This window comes from Lissotriton vulgaris, chromosome 1_1 (assembly GCF_964263255.1).
Source record: "Lissotriton vulgaris chromosome 1_1, aLisVul1.2, whole genome shotgun sequence".
In the NCBI taxonomy this organism is placed as follows: Eukaryota; Metazoa; Chordata; class Amphibia; order Caudata; family Salamandridae; genus Lissotriton; species Lissotriton vulgaris.
The window spans coordinates 204,274,767-204,299,544 of NC_141685.1; the positions used below are offsets into that span (position 1 = coordinate 204,274,767).

A 24,778-nucleotide genomic window follows, 5' to 3' on the forward strand; every position below is an offset into this window, starting at 1 on the left:
ATGTCACAGCCGAGTTTTTTCAGCAGTGGCGTGACTTGCCCTACTTTAAGGCAATCTGGCACAACTCCGTTCTTTAAGGAGCTGTTTATGATATATGGCTCCTTCAGAGGTCACCATGTTGTCTCCGTGCTTTTCTTGGTTCTTGTAATCTTAATAATACTTTCTGAGCTCTTCCTTTGTCCCACTGTCTATTTTTATGAACTAGTAGCAATCCTTTAGACATCCTACACTGTTCCCTAGATCTATCATAACTCCTCGAAAACTCACCATTGCTTTCTTTACAGCTACACAGGCTCACTGCTGCTTCTTGTGCACTTATTGTATCTTGCTCTGCTTGTATCTTGACCAACATGCCCTCGTAATCTGATTGTGTCTCTCTCGGCTTTTTGTACAAGTACACCATGGATCCTTTTGCTCTCGTTGTAATACCTTGTGTTGCCACTTTCACGTTCCCTCGGATTGTTGTGCCTCCTTGGATTGTCATTGTGGTTTTCTCTTTTCTTTCCTAGATCCATTGTGGTTGGGATCCGACCTTGGCTTGCTCTTCCCTTTCTCTTGACCTTTTGCTTCTCACTTTACTGCGGCTTGCTCTGGTCTTTCTCAAATCCATTGTGACTTTCTCTGCTCTTTTTATAGATCCATTTGTTGCTCTTTCTCTTGCTTACATCTCTCCCTGAGATCTCATTTTGGCTTGCTTGGCTCTTTCCTGAATCCATCATTGCTTTCTTTCTTAAAGGTTCCTCAATAAGTTCTTTCTGTTGTCATCTGGGACTCCTTGCAAACTCATTGAGGCATCTTGTGTCTAGCAGTGGCTCGGGTCTGTCTCGTAAGCCCCCGCAGTGCATGGAATCCTCTTTTGCTATGTTTATAAGTTGTATATTTAAACGCCAGGCCTCAGTTATTACATTTTACAAGGGTTGTGGGGTCTTACAATAATTGTGTGTTGTGTTAGCCTGCTCAGCCCTTTCTATAGCCCTCTTCGCTCCTAGTGATCTCACTGGGGCTCACTCTGCTTTTCTCAAGTTCCTTGGTTTTTATTTTATTTATTAAAATCAGTATTGCATCCAGGGTAACACAACTATACCTATATTAACAGACACAGTTTAATCATGTATCAACATAAAAAATAATTATTAAAATACAGTTTTCTAGTGCGTAGAAATACCTTCCATAAACACTTCCATAAAACCATTATTTTTCTAATTTTATAAATTTAAAAATGGAGTAAAAAAGTTTTGCAACCTTAATATGCTTTCAGGTTCTAGCCATGACGTGCTTACTAATATCCTTCGGCCATTGTCTCTCCTTGCAATCTCACAATGTCTTGCTCTGCACCATCCTAATGCATTGTGGCTCCCTGTGATCTCAGCGTAGTAAACTCTGCTAATTACCCCCCCCCCCCCCCTCCTCCCCCACCCCTCGCGCCCCATTGTGGCTACGTGCTGCCTTCCCATGACTTGGTCTGCTCTTCTTTTTGCCCATTGTGGCCTCCCTGTGGCCTTGCTGCGACTTGGTCTGTTCTTTCTTTTATCCATTGTGGCTCCCTGCGGCTTGGCCATGATTTGGTCTTCTCTTTCTGTTACACATTCGGGCTCTGTGCGGCCATGCCATGGTGGCTCCCTGTGGCTTCACCATGACTTGGTCTGTTCTTTTTCTTATCCATTTTGGCTCCCTCTGGCCTAGCCATGACTTGCTCTGTTCTCTCTTTTATCCATTCTGGCTCCCTGTGGCCTAGCCATGACGTGCTCTGCTCTTTCTTTTACCCATTCTGTCTCCCTGTGGCCTCTCCTTGACTTGCTCTGCTCTTTCTTTTACCATTGTGGCTCTGTGTGGCCTCTCCTTGACTTGCTCTGCTCTTTCTTTTACCATTGTGGCTCTGTGTGGCCTCTCCTTGACTTGCTCTGCTCTTTCTTTTACCCAGTGTGGCTCTGTGTGGCCTGTCCATGACTTGCTCTGCTCTTTCTTTTACCCAGTGTGGCTCTGTGTGGCCTGTCCATGACGTGCTCTGCTCTTTCTTTTACCCATTCTGTCTCCCTGTGGCCTCTCCTTGACTTGCTCTGCTCTTTCTTTTACCATTGTGGCTCTGTGTGGCCTCTCCTTGACTTGCTCTGCTCTTTCTTTTACCATTGTGGCTCTGTGTGGCCTCTCCTTGACTTGCTCTGCTCTTTCTTTTACCCAGTGTGGCTCTGTGTGGCCTGTCCATGACTTGCTCTGCTCTTTCTTTTACCCAGTGTGGCTCTGTGTGGCCTGTCCATGACTTGCTCTGCTCTTTCTTTTACCCAGTGTGGCTCTGTGTGGCCTCTCTTTGACTTGCTCTGCTCTTTCTTTTACCATTGTGGCTCTGTGTGGCCTGTCCATGACTTGCTCTGCTCTTTCTTTTACCCATTCTGTCTCCCTGTGGCCTCTCCTTGACTTGCTCTGCTCTTTCTTTTACCCAGTGTGGCTCTGTGTGGCCTGTCCATGACTTGCTCTGCTCTTTCTTTTACCCAGTGTGGCTCTGTGTGGCCTGTCCATGACTTGCTCTGCTCTTTCTTTTACCCAGTGTGGCTCTGTGTGGCCTGTCCATGACTTGCTCTGCTCTTTCTTTTACCCAGTGTGGCTCTGTGTGGCCTGTCCATGACTTGCTCTGCTCTTTCTTTTACCCATTGGGGCTCTGTGTGGCCTGTCCATGACTTGCTCTGCTCTTTCTTTTACCCAGTGTGGCTCTGTGTGGCCTGTCCATGACTTGCTCTGTTCTCTCTTTTATCCATTCTGGCTCCCTGTGGCCTGTCCATGACTTGCTCTGCTCTTTCTTTTACCCAGTGTGGCTCTGTGTGGCCTGTCCATGACTTGCTCTGCTCTTTCTTTTACCCAGTGTGGCTCTGTGTGGCCTGTCCATGACTTGCTCTGCTCTTTCTTTTACCCAGTGTGGCTCTGTGTGGCCTCTCCTTGACTTGCTCTGCTCTTTCTTTTACCCAGTCTGGCTCTGTGTGGCCTGTCCATGACTTGCTCTGCTCTTTCTTTTACCCATTGGGGCTCTGTGTGGCCTGTCCTTGACTTGCTCTGCTCGTACTTTTACCCATTGGGGCTCTGTGTGGCCTGTCCTTGGCTTGCTCTGCTCGTTCTTTTACCCATTGTGGCTCTATGTGGCCTGTCCATGACTTGCTCTGCTCTTTCTTTTACCCAGTGTGGCTCTGTGTGGCCTGTCCATGACTTGCTCTGCTCTTTCTTTTACCCAGTGTGGCTCTGTGTGGCCTGTCCATGACTTGCTCTGCTCTTTCTTTTACCCAGTGTGGCTCTGTGTGGCCTCTCCTTGACTTGCTCTGCTCTTTCTTTTACCCAGTGTGGCTCTGTGTGGCCTGTCCATGACTTGCTCTGCTCTTTCTTTTACCCAGTGGGGCTCTGTGTGGCCAGTCCTTGACTTGTTCTGCTCTTTCTTTTACCCAGTGTGGCTCTGTGTGGCCTGTCCTTGACTTGCTCTGCTCTTTCTTTTATCCAGTGTGGCTCTGTGTGGCCTGTCCATGACTTGCTCTGCTCTTTCTTTTACCCAGTGTGGCTCTGTGTGGCCTGTCCATGACTTGCTCTGCTCTTTCTTTTACACAGTGTGGCTCTGTGTGGCCTGTCCATGACTTGCTCTGCTCTTTCTTTTACCCAGTGTGGCTCTGTGTGGCCTGTCCATGACTTGCTCTGCTCTTTCTTTTACCATTGTGGCTCTGTGTGGCCTGTCCATGACCTGCTCTGCTCTTTCTTTTACCCAGTGTGGCTCTGTGTGGCCTGTCCATGACTTGCTCTGCTCTTTCTTTTACCCAATGTGGCTCTGTGTGGCCTCTCCTTGACTTGCTCTGCTCTTTCTTTTACCCAGTGTGGCTCTGTGTGGCCTGTCCATGACTTGCTCTGCTCTTTCTTTTACCCAATGTGGCTCTGTGTGGCCTCTCCTTGACTTGCTCTGCTCTTTCTTTTACCCAGTGTGGCTCTGTGTGGCCTGTCCATGACTTGCTCTGCTCTTTCTTTTACACAGTGTGGCTCTGTGTGGCCTCTCTTTGACTTGCTCTTCTCTTTCCTTTACCCAGTGTGGCTCTGTGTGGCCTGTCCATGACTTGCTCTGCTCTTTCTTTTACCCATTGTGGCTCTGTGTGGCCTGTCCTTGACTTGCTCTGCTCTTTCTTTTACCCATTCTGTCTCCCTGTGGCCTCTCCTTGACTTGCTCTGCTCTTTCTTTTACCTAGTGTGGCTCTGTGTGGCCTGTCCATGACTTGCTCTGCTCTTTCTTTTACCCAGTGTTGCTCTGTGTGGCCTCTCCTTGACTTGCTCTGCTCGTTCTTTTACCCATTGGGGCCCTGTGTGGCCTGTCCATGACTTGCTCTGCTCTTTCTTTTACCCAGTGTGGCTCTGTGTGGCCTGTCCTTGACTTGCTCTGCTCTTTCTTTTACCCAGTGTGGCTCTGTGTGGCCTGTCCATGACTTGCTCTGCTCTTTCTTTTACCCAGTGTGGCTCTGTGTGGCCTCTCCTTGACTTGCTCTGCTCTTTCTTTTACCCAGTGTGGCTCTGTGTGGCCTGTCCATGACTTGCTCTGCTCTTTCTTTTACCCAGTGTGGCTCTGTGTGGCCTGTCCATGACTTGCTCTGCTCTTTCTTTTACCCAGTGTGGCTCTGTGTGGCCTCTCCTTGACTTGCTCTGCTCTTTCTTTTACCCAGTGTGGCTCTGTGTGGCCTGTCCATGACTTGCTCTGCTCTTTCTTTTACCCAGTGTGGCTCTGTGTGGCCTGTCCATGACTTGCTCTGCTCTTTCTTTTACCATTGTGGCTCTGTGTGGCCTGTCCATGACCTGCTCTGCTCTTTCTTTTACCCATTGTGGCTCTGTGTGGCCTGTCCTTGACTTGCTCTGCTCGTTCTTTTACCCATTGGGGCCCTGTGTGGCCTGTCCATGACTTGCTCTGCTCTTTCTTTTACCCAGTGGGGCTCTGTGTGGCCTGTCCATGACTTGCTCTGCTCTTTCTTTTACCCAGTGTGGCTCTGTGTGGCCTGTCCTTGACTTGCTCTGCTCTTTCTTTTACCCAGTGTGGCTCTGTGTGGCCTGTCCTTGACTTGCTCTGCTCTTTCTTTTACCCAGTGTGGCTCTGTGTGGCCTGTCCATGACTTGCTCTGCTCTTTCTTTTACCCAGTGTGGCTCTGTGTGGCCTGTCCTTGACTTGCTCTGCTCTTTCTTTTACCCAGTGTGGCTCTGTGTGGCCTGTCCATGACTTGCTCTGCTCTTTCTTTTACCCAGTGTGGCTCTGTGTGGCCTGTCCATGACTTGCTCTGCTCTTTCTTTTACCCAGTGTGGCTCTGTGTGGCATCTCCTTGACTTGCTCTGCTCTTTCTTCTACCCAGTGTGGCTCTGTGTGGCCTGTCCATGACTTGCTCTGCTCTTTCTTTTACCCAGTGTGGCTCTGTGTGGCCTGTCCATGACTTGCTCTGCTCTTTCTTTTACCCAGTGTGGCTCTGTGTGGCCTGTCCATGACTTGCTCTGCTCTTTCTTTTACCCAGTGTGGCTCTGTGTGGCCTCTCCTTGACTTGCTCTGCTCTTTCTTTTACCCAGTGTGGCTCTGTGTGGCCTGTCCTTGACTTGCTCTGCTCTTTCTTTTACCCAGTGTGGCTCTGTGTGGCCTGTCCATGACTTGCTCTGCTCTTTCTTTTACCCAGTGTGGCTCTGTGTGGCCTCTCCTTGACTTGCTCTGCTCTTTCTTTAACCCAGTGTGGCTCTGTGTGGCCTGTCCTTGACTTGCTCTGCTCTTTCTTTTACCCAGTGTGGCTCTGTGTGGCCTGTCCATGACTTGCTCTGCTCTTTCTTTTACCCAGTGTGGCTCTGTGTGGCCTGTCCTTGACTTGCTCTGCTCTTTCTTTTACCCAGTGTGGCTCTGTGTGGCCTGTCCATGACTTGCTCTGCTCTTTCTTTTACCCAGTGTGGCTCTGTGTGGCCTCTCTTTGACTTGCTCTGCTCTTTCTTTTACACAGTGTGGCTCTGTGTGGCCTGTCCATGACTTGCTCTGCTCTTTCTTTTACCCAGTGTGGCTCTGTGTGGCCTCTCTTTGACTTGCTCTTCTCTTTCCTTTACCCAGTGTGGCTCTGTGTGGCCTGTCCATGACTTGCTCTGCTCTTTCTTTTACCATTGTGGCTCTGTGTGGCCTGTCCTTGACTTGCTCTGCTCGTTCTTTTACCCATTGGGGCCCTGTGTGGCCTGTCCATGACTTGCTCTGCTCTTTCCTTTACCAGTGTGGCTCTGTGTGGCCTGTCCATGACTTGCTCTGCTCTTTCTTTTACCCAGTGTGGCTCTGTGTGGCCTCTCCTTGACTTGCTCTGCTCTTTCTTTTACCCAGTGTGGCTCTGTGTGGCCTGTCCATGACTTGCTCTGCTCTTTCTTTTACCATTGTGGCTCTGTGTGGCCTCTCCTTGACTTGCTCTGCTCTTTCTTTTACACAGTGTGTCTCTGTGTGGCCTGTCCATGACTTGCTCTGCTCTTTCTTTTACACAGTGTGGCTCTGTGTGGCCTGTCCATGACTTGCTCTGCTCTTTCTTTTACACAGTGTGGCTCTGTGTGGCCTGTCCATGACTTGCTCTGCTCTTTCTTTTACCCAGTGTGGCTCTGTGTGGCCTATCCACGACTTGCTCTGCTCTTTCTTTTACCCAGTGGGGCTCTGTGTGGCCTCTCCTTGACTTGCTCTGCTCTTTCTTTTACCCAGTGTGGCTCTGTGTGGCCTGTCCATGACTTGCTCTGCTCTTTCTTTTACCCAGTGTGGCTCTGTGTGGCCTGTCCATGACTTGCTCTGCTCTTTCTTTTACCCAATGTGGCTCTGTGTGGCCTCTCCTTGACTTGCTCTGCTCTTTCTTTTACCCAGTGTGGCTCTGTGTGGCCTGTCCATGACTTGCTCTGCTCTTTCTTTTACCCAGTGTGGCTCTGTGTGGCCTGTCCATGACTTGCTCTGCTCTTTCTTTTACCCAGTGTGGCTCTGTGTGGCCTGTCCATGACTTGCTCTGCTCTTTCTTTTACCATTGTGGCCCTGTGTGGCCTGTCCATGACTTGCTCTGCTCTTTCTTTTACCCAGTGTGGCTCTGTGTGGCCTGTCCATGACTTGCTCTGCTCTTTCTTTTACCCAGTGTGGCTCTGTGTGGCCTGTCCATGACTTGCTCTGCTCTTTCTTTTACCCAGTGTGGCTCTGTGTGGCTTGTCCATGACTTGCTCTGCTCTTTCTTTTACCCAGTGTGGCTCTGTGTGGCCTGTCCATGACTTGCTCTGCTCTTTCTTTTACCCAGTGGGGCTCTGTGTGGCCTGTCCATGACTTGCTCTGCTCTTTCTTTTACCCAGTGTGGCTCTGTGTGGCCTATCCATGACTTGCTCTGCTCTTTCTTTTACCCAGTGTGGCTCTGTGTGGCCTGTCCATGACTTGCTCTGCTCTTTCTTTTACCCAGTGTGGCTCTGTGTGGCCTGTCCATGACTTGCTCTGCTCTTTCTTTTACCCAGTGTGGCTCTGTGTGGCCTCTCTTTGACTTGCTCTGCTCTTTCTTTTACCCAGTGTGGCTCTGTGTGGCCTGTCCATGACTTGCTCTGCTCTTTCTTTTACCCAGTGTGGCTCTGTGTAGCCGGCCTGTCCATGACTTGCTCTGCTCTTTCTTTTACCCAGTGTGGCTCTGTGTGGCCTGTCCATGACTTGCTCTGCTCTTTCTTTTACCCAGTGTGGCTCTGTGTGGCCTGTCCATGACTTGCTCTGCTCTTTCTTTTACCATTGTGGCTCTGTGTGGCCTGTCCATGACTTGCTCTGCTCTTTCTTTTACCCAGTGTGGCTCTGTGTGGCCTCTCCTTGACTTGCTCTGCTCTTTCTTTTACCCAGTGTGGCTCTGTGTGGCCTGTCCATAACTTGCTCTGCTCTTTCTTTTACCCAATGTGGCTCTGTGTGGCCTCTCCTTGACTTGCTCTGCTCGTTCTTTTACCCATTGTGGCTCTGTGTGGCCTGTCCATGACTTGCTCTGCTCTTTCTTTTACCCAGTGTGGCTCTGTGTGGCCTGTCCATGACTTGCTCTGCTCTTTCTTTTACCCAGTGTGGCTCTGTGTGGCCTCTCCTTGACTTGCTCTGCTCTTTCTTTTACACAGTGTGGCTCTGTGTGGCCTGTCCATGACTTGCTCTGCTCTTTATTTTACCATTGTGGCTCTGTGTGGCCTGTCCATGACTTGCTCTGCTCTTTATTTTACCATTGTGGCTCTGTGTGGCCTGTCCTTGACTTGCTCTGCTCTTTCTTTTACCCAGTGTGGCTCTGTGTGGCCTGTCCTTGACTGGCTCTGCTCTTTCTTTTACCCAGTGTGGCTCTGTGTGGCCTGTCCATGACTTGCTCTGCTCTTTCTTTTACACAGTGTGGCTCTGTGTGGCCTGTCCATGACTTGCTCTGCTCTTTCTTTTACCATTGTGGCTCTGTGTGGCATGTCCATGACTTGCTCTGCTCTTTCTTTTACACAGTGTGGCTCTGTGTGGCCTGTCCATGACTTGCTCTGCTCTTTCTTTTACACAGTGTGGCTCTGTGTGGCCTCTCCTTGACTTGCTCTGCTCTTTCTTTTACCCAGTGTGGCTCTGTGTGGCCTGTCCATGACTTGCTCTGCTCTTTCTTTTACACAGTGTGGCTCTGTGTGGCCTGTCCTTGACTTGCTCTGCTCTTTCTTTTACCCAGTGGGGCTCTGTGTGACCAGTCCATGACTTGCTCTGCTCTTTCTTTTACCCAGTGGGGCTCTGTGTGGCCTGTCCATGACTTGCTCTGCTCTTTCTTTTACCATTGTGGCTCTGTGTGGCCTGTCCATGACTTGCTCTGCTCTTTCTTTTACCCAGTGTGGCTCTGTGTGGCCTGTCCTTGACTGGCTCTGCTCTTTCTTTTACCCAGTGTGGCTCTGTGTGGCCTGTCCATGACTTGCTCTGCTCTTTCTTTTACACAGTGTGGCTCTGTGTGGCCAGTCCTTGACTTGCTCTGCTCTTTCTTTTACCCAGTCTGGCTCTGTGTGGCCTCTCCTTGACTTGCTCTGCTCTTTCTTTTACCCAGTGTGGCTCTGTGTGGCCTGTCCATGACTTGCTCTGCTCTTTCTTTTACCCAGTGTGGCTCTGTGTGGCCAGTCCTTGACTTGCTCTGCTCTTTCTTTTACCCAGTGTGGCTCTGTGTGGCCTGTCCATGACTTGCTCTGCTCTTTCTTTTACTCATTGGGGCCCTGTGTGGCCTGTCCATGACTTGCTCTGCTCTTTCTTTTACCCAGTGTGGCTCTGTGTGGCCTCTCTTTGACTTGCTCTGCTCTTTCTTTTACACAGTGTGGCTCTGTGTGGCCTGTCCTTGACTTGCTCTGCTCCTTCGTTTACCATTGTATCTCTGTATGGCCTGTCCATGACTTGCTCTGCTCTTTCTTTTACCCAGTGTGGCTCTGTGTGGCCTGTCCATGACTTGCTCTGCTCTTTCTTTTACCCAGTGTGGCTCTGTGTGGCCTGTCCATGACTTGCTCTGCTCTTTCTTTTACCCATTGGGGCCCTGTGTGGCCTGTCCATGACTTGCTCTGCTCTTTCTTTTACCCAGTGTGGCTCTGTGTGGCCTCTCTTTGACTTGCTCTGCTCTTTCTTTTACACAGTGTGGCTCTGTGTGGCCTGTCCTTGACTTGCTCTGCTCCTTCGTTTACCATTGTATCTCTGTATGGCCTGTCCATGACTTGCTCTGCTCTTTCTTTTACCCAGTGTGGCTCTGTGTGGCCTGTCCATGACTTGCTCTGCTCTTTCTTTTACCCAGTGTGGCTCTGTGTGGCCTGTCCATGACTTGCTCTGCTCTTTCTTTTACCCATTGGGGCCCTGTGTGGCCTGTCCATGACTTGCTCTGCTCTTTCTTTTACCCAGTGTGGCTCTGTGTGGCCTCTCTTTGACTTGCTCTGCTCTTTCTTTTACCCATTGGGGCTCTGTGTGGCCTGTCCTTGGCTTGCTCTGCTCGTTCTTTTACCCATTGTGGCTCTATGTGGCCTGTCCATGACTTGCTCTGCTCTTTCTTTTACCCAGTGTGGCTCTGTGTGGCCTGTCCATGACTTGCTCTGCTCTTTCTTTTACCCAGTGTGGCTCTGTGTGGCCTGTCCATGACTTGCTCTGCTCTTTCTTTTACCCAGTGTGGCTCTGTGTGGCCTCTCCTTGACTTGCTCTGCTCTTTCTTTTACCCAGTGTGGCTCTGTGTGGCCTGTCCATGACTTGCTCTGCTCTTTCTTTTACCCAGTGTGGCTCTGTGTGGCCTCTCTTTGACTTGCTCTGCTCTTTCTTTTACACAGTGTGGCTCTGTGTGGCCTGTCCTTGACTTGCTCTGCTCCTTCGTTTACCATTGTATCTCTGTATGGCCTGTCCATGACTTGCTCTGCTCTTTCTTTTACCCAGTGTGGCTCTGTGTGGCCTGTCCATGACTTGCTCTGCTCTTTCTTTTACCCAGTCTGGCTCTGTGTGGCCTGTCCATGACTTGCTCTGCTCTTTCTTTTACCCAGTGTGGCTCTGTGTGGCCTGTCCATGACTTGCTCTGCTCTTTCTTTTACCCAGTGTGGCTCTGTGTGGCCTCTCCTTGACTTGCTCTGCTCTTTCTTTTACACAGTGTGGCTCTGTGTGGCCTGTCCATGACTTGCTCTGCTCTTTATTTTACCATTGTGGCTCTGTGTGGCCTGTCCATGACTTGCTCTGCTCTTTATTTTACCATTGTGGCTCTGTGTGGCCTGTCCTTGACTTGCTCTGCTCTTTCTTTTACCCAGTGTGGCTCTGTGTGGCCTGTCCTTGACTGGCTCTGCTCTTTCTTTTACCCAGTGTGGCTCTGTGTGGCCTGTCCATGACTTGCTCTGCTCTTTCTTTTACACAGTGTGGCTCTGTGTGGCCTGTCCATGACTTGCTCTGCTCTTTCTTTTACCATTGTGGCTCTGTGTGGCCTGTCCATGACTTGCTCTGCTCTTTCTTTTACACAGTGTGGCTCTGTGTGGCCTGTCCATGACTTGCTCTGCTCTTTCTTTTACACAGTGTGGCTCTGTGTGGCCTCTCCTTGACTTGCTCTGCTCTTTCTTTTACCCAGTGTGGCTCTGTGTGGCCTGTCCATGACTTGCTCTGCTCTTTCTTTTACACAGTGTGGCTCTGTGTGGCCTGTCCTTGACTTGCTCTGCTCTTTCTTTTACCCAGTGGGGCTCTGTGTGACCAGTCCATGACTTGCTCTGCTCTTTCTTTTACCCAGTGGGGCTCTGTGTGGCCTGTCCATGACTTGCTCTGCTCTTTCTTTTACCATTGTGGCTCTGTGTGGCCTGTCCATGACTTGCTCTGCTCTTTCTTTTACCCAGTGTGGCTCTGTGTGGCCTCTCTTTGACTTGCTCTGCTCTTTCTTTTACACAGTGTGGCTCTGTGTGGCCTGTCCTTGACTTGCTCTGCTCCTTCGTTTACCATTGTATCTCTGTATGGCCTGTCCATGACTTGCTCTGCTCTTTCTTTTACCCAGTGTGGCTCTGTGTGGCCTGTCCATGACTTGCTCTGCTCTTTCTTTTACCCAGTGTGGCTCTGTGTGGCCTCTCCTTGACTTGCTCTGCTCTTTCTTTTACTCATTGGGGCCCTGTGTGGCCTGTCCATGACTTGCTCTGCTCTTTCTTTTACCCAGTGTGGCTCTGTGTGGCCTCTCTTTGACTTGCTCTGCTCTTTCTTTTACACAGTGTGGCTCTGTGTGGCCTGTCCTTGACTTGCTCTGCTCCTTCGTTTACCATTGTATCTCTGTATGGCCTGTCCATGACTTGCTCTGCTCTTTCTTTTACCCAGTGTGGCTCTGTGTGGCCTGTCCATGACTTGCTCTGCTCTTTCTTTTACCCAGTGTGGCTCTGTGTGGCCTCTCCTTGACTTGCTCTGCTCTTTCTTTTACCCAGTGTGGCTCTGTGTGGCCTCTCCTTGACTTGCTCTGCTCTTTCTTTTACCCAGTGTGGCTCTGTGTGGCCTGTCCATGACTTGCTCTGCTCTTTCTTTTACCCAGTGTGGCTCTGTGTGGCCTGTCCATGACTTGCTCTGCTCTTTCTTTTACCCAGTGTGGCTCTGTGTGGCCTGTCCATGACTTGCTCTGCTCTTTCTTTTACCCAGTGTGGCTCTGTGTGGCCTGTCCATGACTTGCTCTGCTCTTTCTTTTACCCAGTGTGGCTCTGTGTGGCCTGTCCATGACTTGCTCTGCTCTTTCTTTTACCCATTGGGGCTCTGTGTGGCCTGTCCATGACTTGCTCTGCTCTTTCTTTTACCCATTGTGGCTCTGTGTGGCCTGTCCTTGACTTGCTCTGCTCTTTCTTTTACCCAGTGTTGCTCTGTGTGGCCTGTCCATGACTTGCTCTGCTCTTTCTTTTACCCAGTGTGGCTCTGTGTGGCCTGTCCATGACTTGCTCTGCTCTTTCTTTTACCCAGTGTGGCTCTGTGTGGCCTGTCCATGACTTGCTCTGCTCTTTCTTTTACCCAGTGTGGCTCTGTGTGGCCAGTCCATGACTTGCTCTGCTCTTTCTTTTACCCATTGGGGCTCCGTGTGGCCTGTCCATGACTTGCTCTGCTCTTTCTTTTACCCGGTGTGGCTCTGTGTGGCCTGTCCATGACTTGCTCTGCTCTTTCTTTTACCCAGTGTGGCTCTGTGTGGCCTCTCCTTGACTTGCTCTGCTCTTTCTTTTACCCAGTGTGGCTCTGTGTGGCCTGTCCATGACTTGCTCTGCTCTTTCTTTTACCCAGTGTGGCTCTGTGTGGCCTGTCCATGACTTGCTCTGCTCTTTCTTTTACCCAGTGTGGCTCTGTGTGGCCTGTCCATGACTTGCTCTGCTCTTTCTTTTACCCAGTGTGGCTCTGTGTGGCCGCTCTTTGACTTGCTCTGCTCTTTCTTTTACCCAGTGTGGCTCTGTGTGGCCTGTCCTTGACTTGCTCTGCTCTTTCTTTTACCCAGTGTGGCTCTGTGTGGCCTGTCCATGACTTGCTCTGCTCTTTCTTTTACCCAGTGTGGCTCTGTGTGGCCTGTCCATGACTTGCTCTGCTCTTTCTTTTACCCAGTGTGGCTCTGTGTGGCCTGTCCATGACTTGCTCTGCTCTTTCTTTTACCCAATGTGGCTCTGTGTGGCATCTCCTTGACTTGCTCTGCTCTTTCTTTTACCCAGTGTGGCTCTGTGTGGCCTCTCCTTGACTTGCTCTGCTCTTTCTTTTACCCAGTGTGGCTCTGTGTGGCCTGTCCATGACTTGCTCTGCTCTTTCTTTTACCCAGTGTGGCTCTGTGTGGCCTGTCCATGACTTGCTCTGCTCTTTCTTTTACCCAGTGTGGCTCTGTGTGGCCTGTCCTTGACTTGCTCTGCTCTTTCTTTTACCCAGTGTGGCTCTGTGTGGCCTGTCCATGACTTGCTCTGCTCTTTCTTTTACACAGTGTGGCTCTGTGTGGCCTGTCCATGACTTGCTCTGCTCTTTCTTTTACCCAGTGTGGCTCTGTGTGGCCTGTCCATGACTTGCCCTGCTCTTTCTTTTACCATTGTGGCTCTGTGTGGCCTGTCCATGACTTGCTCTGCTCTTTCTTTTACTCATTGGGGCCCTGTGTGGCCTGTCCTTGACTTGCTCTGCTCTTTCTTTTACCCAGTCTGGCTCTGTGTGGCCTGTCCATGACTTGCTCTGCTCTTTCTTTTACCCAGTGTGGCTCTGTGTGGCCTGTCCATGACTTTCTCTGCTCTTTCTTTTACCCAGTGTGGCTCTGTGTGGCCTCTCCTTGACTTGCTCTGCTCTTTCTTTTACCCAGTGTGGCTCTGTGTGGCCTGTCCATGACTTGCTCTGCTCTTTCTTTTACCCAGTGTGGCTCTGTGTGGCCTCTCCTTGACTTGCTCTGCTCTTTCTTTTACCCAGTGTGGCTCTGTGTGGCCTGTCCATGACTTGCTCTGCTCTTTCTTTTACCCAGTGTGGCTCTGTGTGGCCTGTCCATGACTTGCTCTGCTCATTCTGTTACCCAGTGTGGCTCTGTGTGGCTTCTCCTTGACTTGCTCTGCTCGTTCTTTTACCCATTGTGGCTCTGTGTGGCCTGTCCTTGACTTGCTCTGCTCTTTCTTTTACCCAGTGTGGCTCTGTGTGGCCTGTCCATGACTTGCTCTGCTCTTTCTTTTACCCAGTGTGGCTCTGTGTGGCCTGTCCATGACTTGCTCTGCTCTTTCTTTTACCCAGTGTGGCTCTGTGTGGCCTGTCCATGACTTGCTCTGCTCTTTCTTTTACCCAGTGTGGCTCTGTGTGGCCTCTCCTTGACTTGCTCTGCTCTTTCTTTTACCCAGTGTGGCTCTGTGTGGCCTGTCCATGACTTGCTCTGCTCTTTCTTTTACCCAGTGTGGCTCTGTGTGGCCTGTCCATGACTTGCTCTGCTCTTTCTTTTACCCAGTGGGGCTCTGTGTGGCCTGCCCATGACTTGCTCTGCTCTTTCTTTTACCCAGTGTGGCTCTGTGTGGCCTGTCCATGACTTTCTCTGCTCTTTCTTTTACCCAGTGTGGCTCTGTGTGGCCTGTCCATGACTTGCTCTGCTCTTTCTTTTACCCAGTGTGGCTCTGTGTGGCCTGTCCATGACTTGCTCTGCTCTTTCTTTTACCCAGTGTGGCTCTGTGTGGCCTCTCCTTGACTTGCTCTGCTCGTTCTTTTACCCATTGTGGCTCTGTGTGGCCTGTCCATGACTTGCTCTGCTCTTTCTTTTACCCAGTGTGGCTCTGTGTGGCCTGTCCATGACTTGCTCTGCTCTTTCTTTTACCCAGTGTGGCTCTGTGTGGCCTGTCCTTGACTTGCTCTGCTCTTTCTTTTACCCAGTGTGGCTCTGTGTGGCCTGTCCTTGACTTGCTCTGCTCTTTCTTTTACCCAGTGTGGCTCTGTGTGGCCTGTCCTTGGCTTGCTCTGCTCGTACTTTTACCCAGTGTGGCTCTGTGTGGCCTGTCCATGACTTGCTCTGCTCTTTCTTTTACCCAGTGTGGCTCTGTGTGGCCTGTCCATGACTTGCTCTGCTCTTTCTTTTACCCAGTGTGGCTCTGTGTGGCCTCTCTTTGACTTGCTCTTCTCTTTCCTTTACCCAGTGTGGCTCTGTGTGGCCTGTCCATGACTTGCTCTGCTCTTTCTTTTACCATTGTGGCTCTGTGTGGCCTCTCTTTGACTTGCTCTGCTCTTTCTTTTACCAGTGTGGCTCTGTGTGGCCTGTCCATGACTTGCGCTGCTCTTTCTTTTACCCAGTGTGGCTCTGTGTGGCCTGTCCATGACTTGCTCTGCTCTTTCTTTTACCCAGTGTGGCTCTGTGTGGCCTGTCCATGACTTGCTCTGCTCTTTCTTTTACCCAGTGGGGCTCTGTGTGACCAGTCCATGACTTGCTCTGCTCTTTCTTTTACCCAGTGTGGCTCTGTGTGGCCTGTCCATGACTTGCTCTGCTCTTTCTTTTACCCAGTGTGGCTCTGTGTGGCCTGTCCATGACTTGCTCTGCTCTTTCTTTTACCCAGTGTGGCTCTGTGTGGCCTGTCCATGACTTGCTCTGCTCTTTCTTTTACCCAGTGTGGCTCTGTGTGGCCTGTCCATGACTTGCTCTGCTCTTTCTTTTACCCAGTGTGGCTCTGTGTGGCCTGTCCATGACTTGCTCTGCTCTTTCTTTTACCCAGTGTGGCTCTGTGTGGCCTGTCCATGACTTGCTCTGCTCTTTCTTTTACCCAGTGTGGCTCTGTGTGGCCTGTCCATGACTTGCTCTGCTCTTTCTTTTACCCAGTGTGGCTCTGTGTGGCCTCTCCTTGACTTGCTCTGCTCTTTCTTTTACCCAGTGTTGCTCTGTGTGGCCTCTCCTTGACTTGCTCTGCTCGTTCTTTTACCCATTGGGGCCCTGTGTGGCCTGTCCATGACTTGCTCTGCTCTTTCTTTTACCCAGTGTGGCTCTGTGTGGCCTGTCCTTGACTTGCTCTGCTCTTTCTTTTACCCAGTGTGGCTCTGTGTGGCCTGTCCATGACTTGCTCTGCTCTTTCTTTTACCCAGTGTGGCTCTGTGTGGCCTCTCCTTGACTTGCTCTGCTCTTTCTTTTACCCAGTGTGGCTCTGTGTGGCCTGTCCATGACTTGCTCTGCTCTTTCTTTTACCCAGTGGGGCTCTGTGTGGCCTGCCCATGACTTGCTCTGCTCTTTCTTTTACCCAGTGTGGCTCTGTGTGGCCTGTCCATGACTTGCTCTGCTCTTTCTTTTACCCAGTGTGGCTCTGTGTGGCCTGTCCATGACTTGCTCTGCTCTTTCTTTTACCCAGTGTGGCTCTGTGTGGCCTGTCCATGACTTGCTCTGCTCTTTCTTTTACCCAGTGTGGCTCTGTGTGGCCTGTCCATGACTTGCTCTGCTCTTTCTTTTACCCAGTGTGGCTCTGTGTGGCCTGTCCATGACTTTCTCTGCTCTTTCTTTTACCCAGTGTGGCTCTGTGTGGCCTGTCCATGACTTGCTCTGCTCTTTCTTTTACCCAGTGGGGCTCTGTGTGGCCTGTCCATGACTTGCTCTGCTCTTTCTTTTACCATTGTGGCTCTGTGTGGCCTGTCCATGACTTGCTCTGCTCTTTCTTTTACCATTGTGGCTCTGTGTGGCCTGTCCATGACTTGCTCTGCTCTTTCTTTTACCCAGTCTGGCTCTGTGTGGCCTGTCCATGACTTGCTCTGCTCTTTCTTTTACCCAGTGTGGCTCTGTGTGGCCTGTCCATGACTTGCTCTGCTCTTTCTTTTACCCAGTGTGGCTCTGTGTGGCCTCTCCTTGACTTGCTCTGCTCTTTCTTTTACCCAGTGTGGCTCTGTGTGGCCTGTCCATGACTTGCTCTGCTCTTTATTTTACCATTGTGGCTCTGTGTGGCCTGTCCATGACTTGCTCTGCTCTTTATTTTACCATTGTGGCTCTGTGTGGCCTGTCCTTGACTTGCTCTGCTCTTTCTTTTACCCAGTGTGGCTCTGTGTGGCCTGTCCATGACTTTCTCTGCTCTTTCTTTTACCCAGTGTGGCTCTGTGTGGCCTGTCCATGACTTGCTCTGCTCTTTCTTTTACCCAGTGTGGCTCTGTGTGGCCTGTCCATGACTTGCTCTGCTCTTTCTTTTACCCAGTGTGGCTCTGTGTGGCCTCTCCTTGACTTGCTCTGCGCGTTCTTTTACCCATTGTGGCTCTGTGTGGCCTGTCCATGACTTGCTCTGCTCTTTTGTTTACCCAGTGTGGCTCTGTGTGGCCTGTCCATGACTTGCTCTGCTCTTTCTTTTACCCAGTGTGGCTCTGTGTGGCCTGTCCTTGACTTGCTCTGCTCTTTCTTTTACCCATTGTGGCTCTGTGTGGCCTGTCCATGACTTGCTCTGCTCTTTTGTTTACCCAGTGTGGCTCTGTGTGGCCTGTCCATGACTTGCTCTGCTCTTTCTTTTACCCAGTCTGGCTCTGTGTGGCCTCTCCTTGACTTGCTCTGCTCTTTCTTTTACCCAGTGTGGCTCTGTGTGGCCTCTCCATGACTTGCTCTGCTCTTTCTTTTACACAGTGTGGCTCTGTGTGGCCTGTCCATGACTTGCTCTGCTCTTTCTTTTACCATTGTGGCTCTGTGTGGCCTGTCCATGACTTGCTCTGCTCTTTCTTTTACCCAGTGTGGCTCTGTTTGGCCTGTCCATGACTTGCTCTGCTCTTTCTTTTACCCATGGTGGCTCCATGCGGCTTGGCCATGACTTGGTCTGTTCTTTCTTTGACTCTTTTTGGCAAATTGCGCTCTCACCATTGCTTTCTCTGCTCTTTTCTAGGTCCAGTGTAGTGATTGGCATGCAAGAGTCACTCACCATTCAGGTACAGGTCTATGCCATTGTGGCCTTTTCCAAGGGCTTTGTTTGCTCTGCTGGTCCTGGAACTGTCTTCGTTTTTGAGAAATCTGAAGAGAAGGATGTTTACAGGAAATTTCGAGAAATCAAGGTAGGTCCATAAGGGAATACTTGAGATGAGAAGAAACAAGGTAGAAGAAGAAAACAAGAAGGTGGCAAAACAAAAAAGGGTAGGCGTTGCTTGAGGGTAAATTCAGGTGAACAGAGAAGGGTACTGAGAGGATTAGAAGTAACACGTTAGAAGTTGAGAGACATGAAGAAGGAGAGAATCTTTGAAGAGAATGAAGCTATGAAGGAGGTTGATTTGGAAAAGAATAGAGAAAAGGTATCAGTAACAGGAACTGAAGGGGAGGAGTCACACAAAAAAATTGTAAGGACAGTACAGGGAGGGGTGGGGAAAATTACATAGCAGGTGGGTGAAAAGACCTATACATAGAGGCAAGACAAAGGGAAAGATGGAGGGTTGAGTGGGCTTTGGTGGAGAAGTCCATGCAGAATTAAGACATTCAGTGTGTGTTGTGTACTTGACAAGCGGCCAAAGTGCCCAGGTTGTACTGTTCTGTTAGAATGTTTACTATCAAAAACAGCATCTTCAGTAGGACCATGGAAAATTTGCTCAACTCTGCCCTGGAAAATGACATTAGTAGTATGTATGCTTGGGAAATAATCTACTTTACCCCAGCACCCTCATGTGATGCAAAACATTGTCAAAACTAGGCCCATCCTGGCATTTATTATAATTCAATATCACACAGTTTTAGGGTGCACCCCAGATCACAACAATATCAAACGTATGTAAACAGAAAGAATGACAACACTTTTAAGCAGCACCATTGGGGGAGGCCGCATGGGGAAAATTAATATCAAATGTAGTATTCTTTTGGCAAGGAATCAACATGTAAAGCAACACCACCGTGCAGTCTGATAAATCACAGGCGGTCCGCAGGTAGTCACTCCCAAACATACACTCATTCAGTACTAATATACGGTGCTTCAGATATCAGACAGGTCCATTTGGAATGCACTCGCACACAGCATTGTAATGCGGTGCACATGATATCCGTCAGGTCAATTGATAGCACACTGGAGACCCTATGGCCCGAGCCTCCCTCCACCCTCCATCTCACCCCTACTACTGTATGCTCACGGGTTGGAGATAAATACCCCTCCCACTGATAGCAGGTGCATCGTGGCCGAAGTCACACTTAGACAGGGTCCCCAGGAAGAAGGTGGGGTAAGTAGTATGAATAATAAGGAGGCAGTCAAGAAATTGGGGATTTGGCCACGACTCTGCAAGTTCACTCACAGGATGCGGAGAAGAAGCGGGCTAGGGGTGATAGTCGGTCAGTCAAAAGGGTTCCACACTGTGCCTTCCCGCACCAGCCCAGTTCTGCAAGCACAGGTTGGGGTCATGTCGTCTCTTGAACAGCTTCTCGTCGCTCTCTGAAGTATTCCTTCATCAGAGTCAATCTCTCTCACTACCCAGGCCCGATCTTGGCAATACTACCTGGCCATGCAATGTTATCAAGTGCCGGATGAGGAGAGGGGAATAGAACAGCTGCAAAGAGGGTCCAAAAGGAATAATCATCGAAAGAGGAATGAAGCAGGGGATCCTTTCGGAGAAAGAGGCATCCCGTCAGGCAAGCCGGGTCTGGTGGCGCAGTGGACTAATGCGTCCATTGCAGGAGTCTGTATTCGACCTCATGGTCACAGGTTCAAATCCCGGTGGGTGCACTCAGCCTTTCATCCATCTGAGGTCGATAAAATGAGTACTATTTCGTTGGGTAACAATGAACATCTGTTATTCAGCGCCAAGAGACCACTGGGTGAATGTGCGCTTTATAAATACCCATGTTATGTTATAGGCACAAGTAGATCAGATTAGCACCAAGGCAATGCTGGCACGTCTGGTGCGCGTTGCTCCTAGTCGCACCAGAAAGTTCTAGTCAGAACCAACAAAGAGCTGCAAATACCGTACCTCCCTGGAAATGAGGCACAGCATCCGGTGTTCTGTACCTTACTCAAAATGAGCTGCAACGTCTAGTGCATGTTGATATGGGTGTTGGCCTGTTGAAGGTCGCCAGTGGCTTGTCTATTGAGTAATGACCTGGGGCACACTATCTATAAGGAAGTGCAGCTCTGGGATCATGTGTAGATGTTGGGTTTACCACACAGTCCATGGCTACCCGAGAAGGGAGCCAGCAGGGGCTGGATTCTGGAACAATGGCCCAGCCTCTTGCTAAGCAGGGGAGAGGACAAGGATGGGGGAAACCTGCCTCAGAATGTACATCTGGTGAAATGGATGTTGAACTGGCTGAGGTCTCCCTAGAGTTCTCTGAAGAGGACATTACTCCTCCTGGTGCCCTGCCTGTTCTTGCTGGTTGGCAAGTGGAAGGAGGCCACCAGGGAGGAGTTCTGTAGGGCACAGAGAGTGCCTCCATCCTCGAGGGCCTGAGGTGGCAAGCTGAGGCACAAGCAGCTGGTGATTAGTCTGGCACACATCAACTTTACTGTGAGGACAACCTTCTGTACAGTGAGTCAAAGGCTCCTGGCCTGGGGGCCCGCAGGGCCCAGGTCGTCCCCCAGTTTTATCGGGCTTCCTACTGGAATTGGCCTATGACATCCCCATGCTGAACATTTGGGCCAGGGCAAGACCTTTTACCGGCTTGCTCCTCACTTTTATTTACCTAAACTCAGGTGCATTCTGCAGGACCTGTGTTACCTGCCAGGCCAGTTGGGAGGTGGGGCAGAAACGTAAAGCTACTCTTAACCCTTTGCCCGTAGTTGTCACCCCATTTGAGAGGGTGGGCATCGACATTGGAGGGCCCATGGATCCCTAGACAGCCATGGGGCACATGTCAATCCTGGTTCTGGTAGATCATGTTACTCGGTACCCAGAGGCAATCCCTCTGAGGACCACAACCACACCGGCGGTGGCGAAGGCCCTTATAGGGATTTTTACCTGAGTGTGATTCCCCAAGGATGTGATGTCTGACAGGGCCACAAAAGTCATGTCTGCTTACATGCAGGCCACGTGGAAGAAGTGTGGAGTGACAAATAGGTTTTCCACCCCTTACCACCCCAAACTAATTGGCTTGTTGAGAGATTCTTCAAAACCCTGAAAGTGATGATCAGTGGTCCTGAGAAAAAAGTGGAATGTTTTCTTACTATGCCTGTTGTTTGCCTACTGGGATGTCCATCAGAAGAGAATGGGCTTTAGCCCCTTCGAATTTCTGTTCGGGCACTGGTCAGGAGACCTCTGAGTTTGGTCAAGGAAGGCTGGGAGCTGTCTCCCTAGATACATACTAGTCTTCCGGAGCCAAATGGTCAGGTTGTGAAAGCAAGTCTCCCACAACTTCAACGCCAATCATGATGTCATGAAGGAGTGTTATGACAGGTAAGCCATTCCTTTGGACTTGACACCTGGACTAAAAGTGGGGGTGGCCCTCCAGAACCGATGATCCGGGCCATATGAGGGGCTTGAGAGGAAAGGGGAGGCCACCTACCTAGTAGATCTCAAGACTCTGAGGCAGCCCCTCTGGGTAATACCCATCAATCGTCTCAAGCCACACTTTGAGAGATCTGAGGTCACCGTGCGAATGGTGACTGATGGGGAGTTGAAAGATGAGAGTGAACCTCTCCCCGCCCTCCTGGACGCTAAGGAGATGGAGGGGTCGGTGGAAGGAGTAAGGTGGAGTGCGATCGAAAGGGAAGCTTTTGCTGTGGTCTGGGCCCTAAAGAATTTGAGACCATATTTGTTTAGTATTCACTTCTTGGTTCAAACGGACAACAGACCTGTCAGGTTGCTAATGCAGATGAGGGTCGAGAATCCAAAGCTGATCCATTTCCTTACAAGCGATGGACTTTAGGGTGGAGCACCAATGAGGGGTAGACCACTCCAATGCTGACGGTCTATCTAGGTTTTTCCGCCTTTGTGAGGAGGACTACCTAGAAGCTGGGTAGACCCCCCCCCCCCCCACAGTTTTGGCTGGAAGGACACATGCTAGACCTGTTACTCTTGAGGTAGGGTTTCCCTGAAACGTTTTGCCTTTTTTCCTCCTTGTTTTTGCTGATTCTCTTTTCGTGGGCTTAGGACTCCGGGCTCTTTCCAACTGTAAGCAATACGGAGGTGTGGTGGTAGTGTTTCTCTGGCAGAGAAAACGTCCGCACATACAAGTAATACAGTTCTCTAAGCACGTATACGTGTAATATAAATTATATACAATTCTTTGGATGAGGTGCACTATTGTCCTGTTATACACCCACCACCAGGGGTGTTGAACTAGCAAAAATTGCTAATATTAAGAACCAAAGAGAAAAACAGGTCTATCAAGCACTCTCACAATTAAGTAGTATTCCAAATGATTATTATTGTCATTCACAAGTTTTAGGATTAAAGTTCATTGAAAGGAAATGGACTTCCAAAATACGGATCCAGACCAGATGTTAGACTTCAAATCTTTATTTCATATACATTAAAGGTATTTCCAGCTTGTCCTGCCGACACGTGTTTCGTCTCATGGAGACTTTTTCAAGGCAAAAAATAAATTGTGCACTGATGTTGAAAAACACGAATCTTGTTTCCCAATGTAGATGAAAACGAGTTCTAAAGTCACACAGGCAATATGGATCTCAAAAAAAGGTTTTCAAAAGGGACGCGATCCTTATAATCTTGGTCTCTTGATCCTATTGGTGTAAAGCATGAAACGATATCCAAAGTAATCGTTCAATGTGTAAGATAGTAGACTTAGTTAATTCAAACGTCTTGCTGCATGGAGGTGGATTCGTTATTCTTAAATTCGTGGGAGGACCATGATAAGTCACTCGTTTAGCGCATAGTAACATGAACACCTCCATTGCTGTCAGTGGAATACTACTTAATTGTGAGAGTGCTTGATATACCTGTTTTTCTCTTTGGTTCTTTCCAACTGTAATGCAGCGCGAAAGCATGCACACTCTTCCTACACATGCTAGGAAGTGGTGCTTACTTGATTGGTTTAAGTTTTGTACCTGTGAGTGCCCTGTAAACATGTACACCACATACCCAGGGCAGGTACGGCACTGGCTAATAGTGGGATGGAGCACTGATTGTGCCACCCATCAGAATAGCCTGTCAAACAAGTATCAGGCCTGCCATTGCAGTCCTGTGGGTACACAGTTGTGCTTAGGTTCAGGGGGTCCTTCTCACTCATTAGCCAGGTCTGAGTGGGCCTTCTACTATCACTAGACCACCCCTAGCGCAAGCTCTGAGGGGCAGAGCAAGTGGTAGGCGAAAGGCAGGGCAGGTACACATGGGTGTTCAATGCCCAGGTAGGGAAGAACCCCCATGTAGGTTTTCCCTACCTAAGAGGTTGTCTCTTCCCTTGAGAAACCACCAGGATTTTGCTGATTCTTTTTTAGTGACCTTTGGGCTCTGGCCACTTTCCTACTGTAAATACAGTGTGAAAGTGCACGCACCCTTCCTACCCATGTTAGGATGCAGTGCTTACATAATGTTTTTAAACATGTCTCCAGCTTGCTATTGCAGGCCTGTGTGTGCTCACTTACACCTATGATGTTTTTAAACATGTCAAGCCTGCCATTGCAAGCCTGTGTATGCATACTTGTGTCTATAATGTTTCTAAACATGTTTCAAGCATGCCATTGCATGCCTGTGGGTGCACACTCACACCTATGGTGTTTTTAAACATGTGCCAAGCCATTGCAGGCTTGTGTGTGCGCAATTGCACTATGCTCAGGATGGTCTTTCTAAACCACTGGCCAATCCTGTGGGGACCCTTTACTGCCACTAGAGCATCCCTAAGGTTCTTCTTAAGGAGTGAAGCGAGTGGTGGGTGAAAGGCAGGGCAGGTGCACATGTGTGTTCTCTGCCCAGATAGTGAAGAATACCCGTGTGTTTTCACTGTGTATGAGGTTTGCTCTTCCCATAGGTTAACATGAGGGAATGGTTGAAATTACTTCAAGCTGCAATAGTGTCTTACAGTGGAGCAGCATCATAATGTTTCCTATCACTGGATTCATAATGACAAACCCTCTCCAGTGGGAAAGGCCCTATTACTCAGAACCTGGGGTACTGAACAGTACCCGAGCTACTGTGGTTAAGGGAAGAGAATACAAAAATGTTAGATGCTACCACATACAAAATTAAGGTGCAAGTAAAGGTACTCACAGACAAAATGGTTCTATTTTTTTCGAAGCACCTTTGTGTTAAAATGACTTATTGCAAATCACAAAAATGATCACACAGGACTGACCTGGAACATGGTGCTCATGGGCTTACACATAATCAGCATATAAAAACTAAAATTACAGTGATACAAACAGGCATAATGGCAGGGGAATGGTAAACAATTGTCCACTAACTTACAAGATCAATAATACAGTGACTGCACTCTTCTAAAATTTCCAAAGTGCTCGTTGACTGCGTTTCAACCTTATCACTCAAAGTTCATCATCAGGACACAAAACACATTTCTGAAAGCAACCATCAAAAAATCTGCAATTCAAGTAAGAACATGTATAAATGTCTTATATAAATATTGGGGTACCAATATCAATATTGCGAAAGAAAAACCCAACCAAGGGCTGGAAAAGAAAAAAGAATATAGGGATAAATGCATCATATCCACTGTATCAAAGCAAAAAGGCATAGATTGAAAAAGGTATGAAAGATCCATCATAAATCCCTACATGTTTGAGAAAAACAGGAAAAGGCAAAGACTCCACCTCGTGTTCATAAGAAAATAGGGGAGGGACAGAGGGACATTTTGTGCAAAATATGAAAGTACACCATGCTCTAGTATTTAAAAGTAGCAACCTACTTCATATAACAAATCCAAAGGACCAACGGCTCGGCCAAAGATAAATTATTTGAGGTAGGTAACGATACGTTAACAGAAGAACACATCCCATAAGTTTCAGTGATACACAATGGACAGTCACTGTAAAAAACAAA

At 49.2% G+C, this 24,778-nt stretch overlaps 1 protein-coding gene across 1 annotated transcript in view; it reads left to right on the forward strand.

Moving 5' to 3' along the window:
- CFAP57 (cilia and flagella associated protein 57) overlaps positions 1-24,778 on the forward strand; it is a 378,308-nt gene that overhangs the window by 91,879 nt on the left and 261,651 nt on the right. Inside the window, exon 5 of the mRNA XM_086952180.1 lies at positions 17,749-17,914. Within this exon, the coding sequence (XP_086808306.1) occupies positions 17,749-17,914 (166 nt within the window). The remainder of the gene's footprint in view (positions 1-17,748; positions 17,915-24,778) is intronic.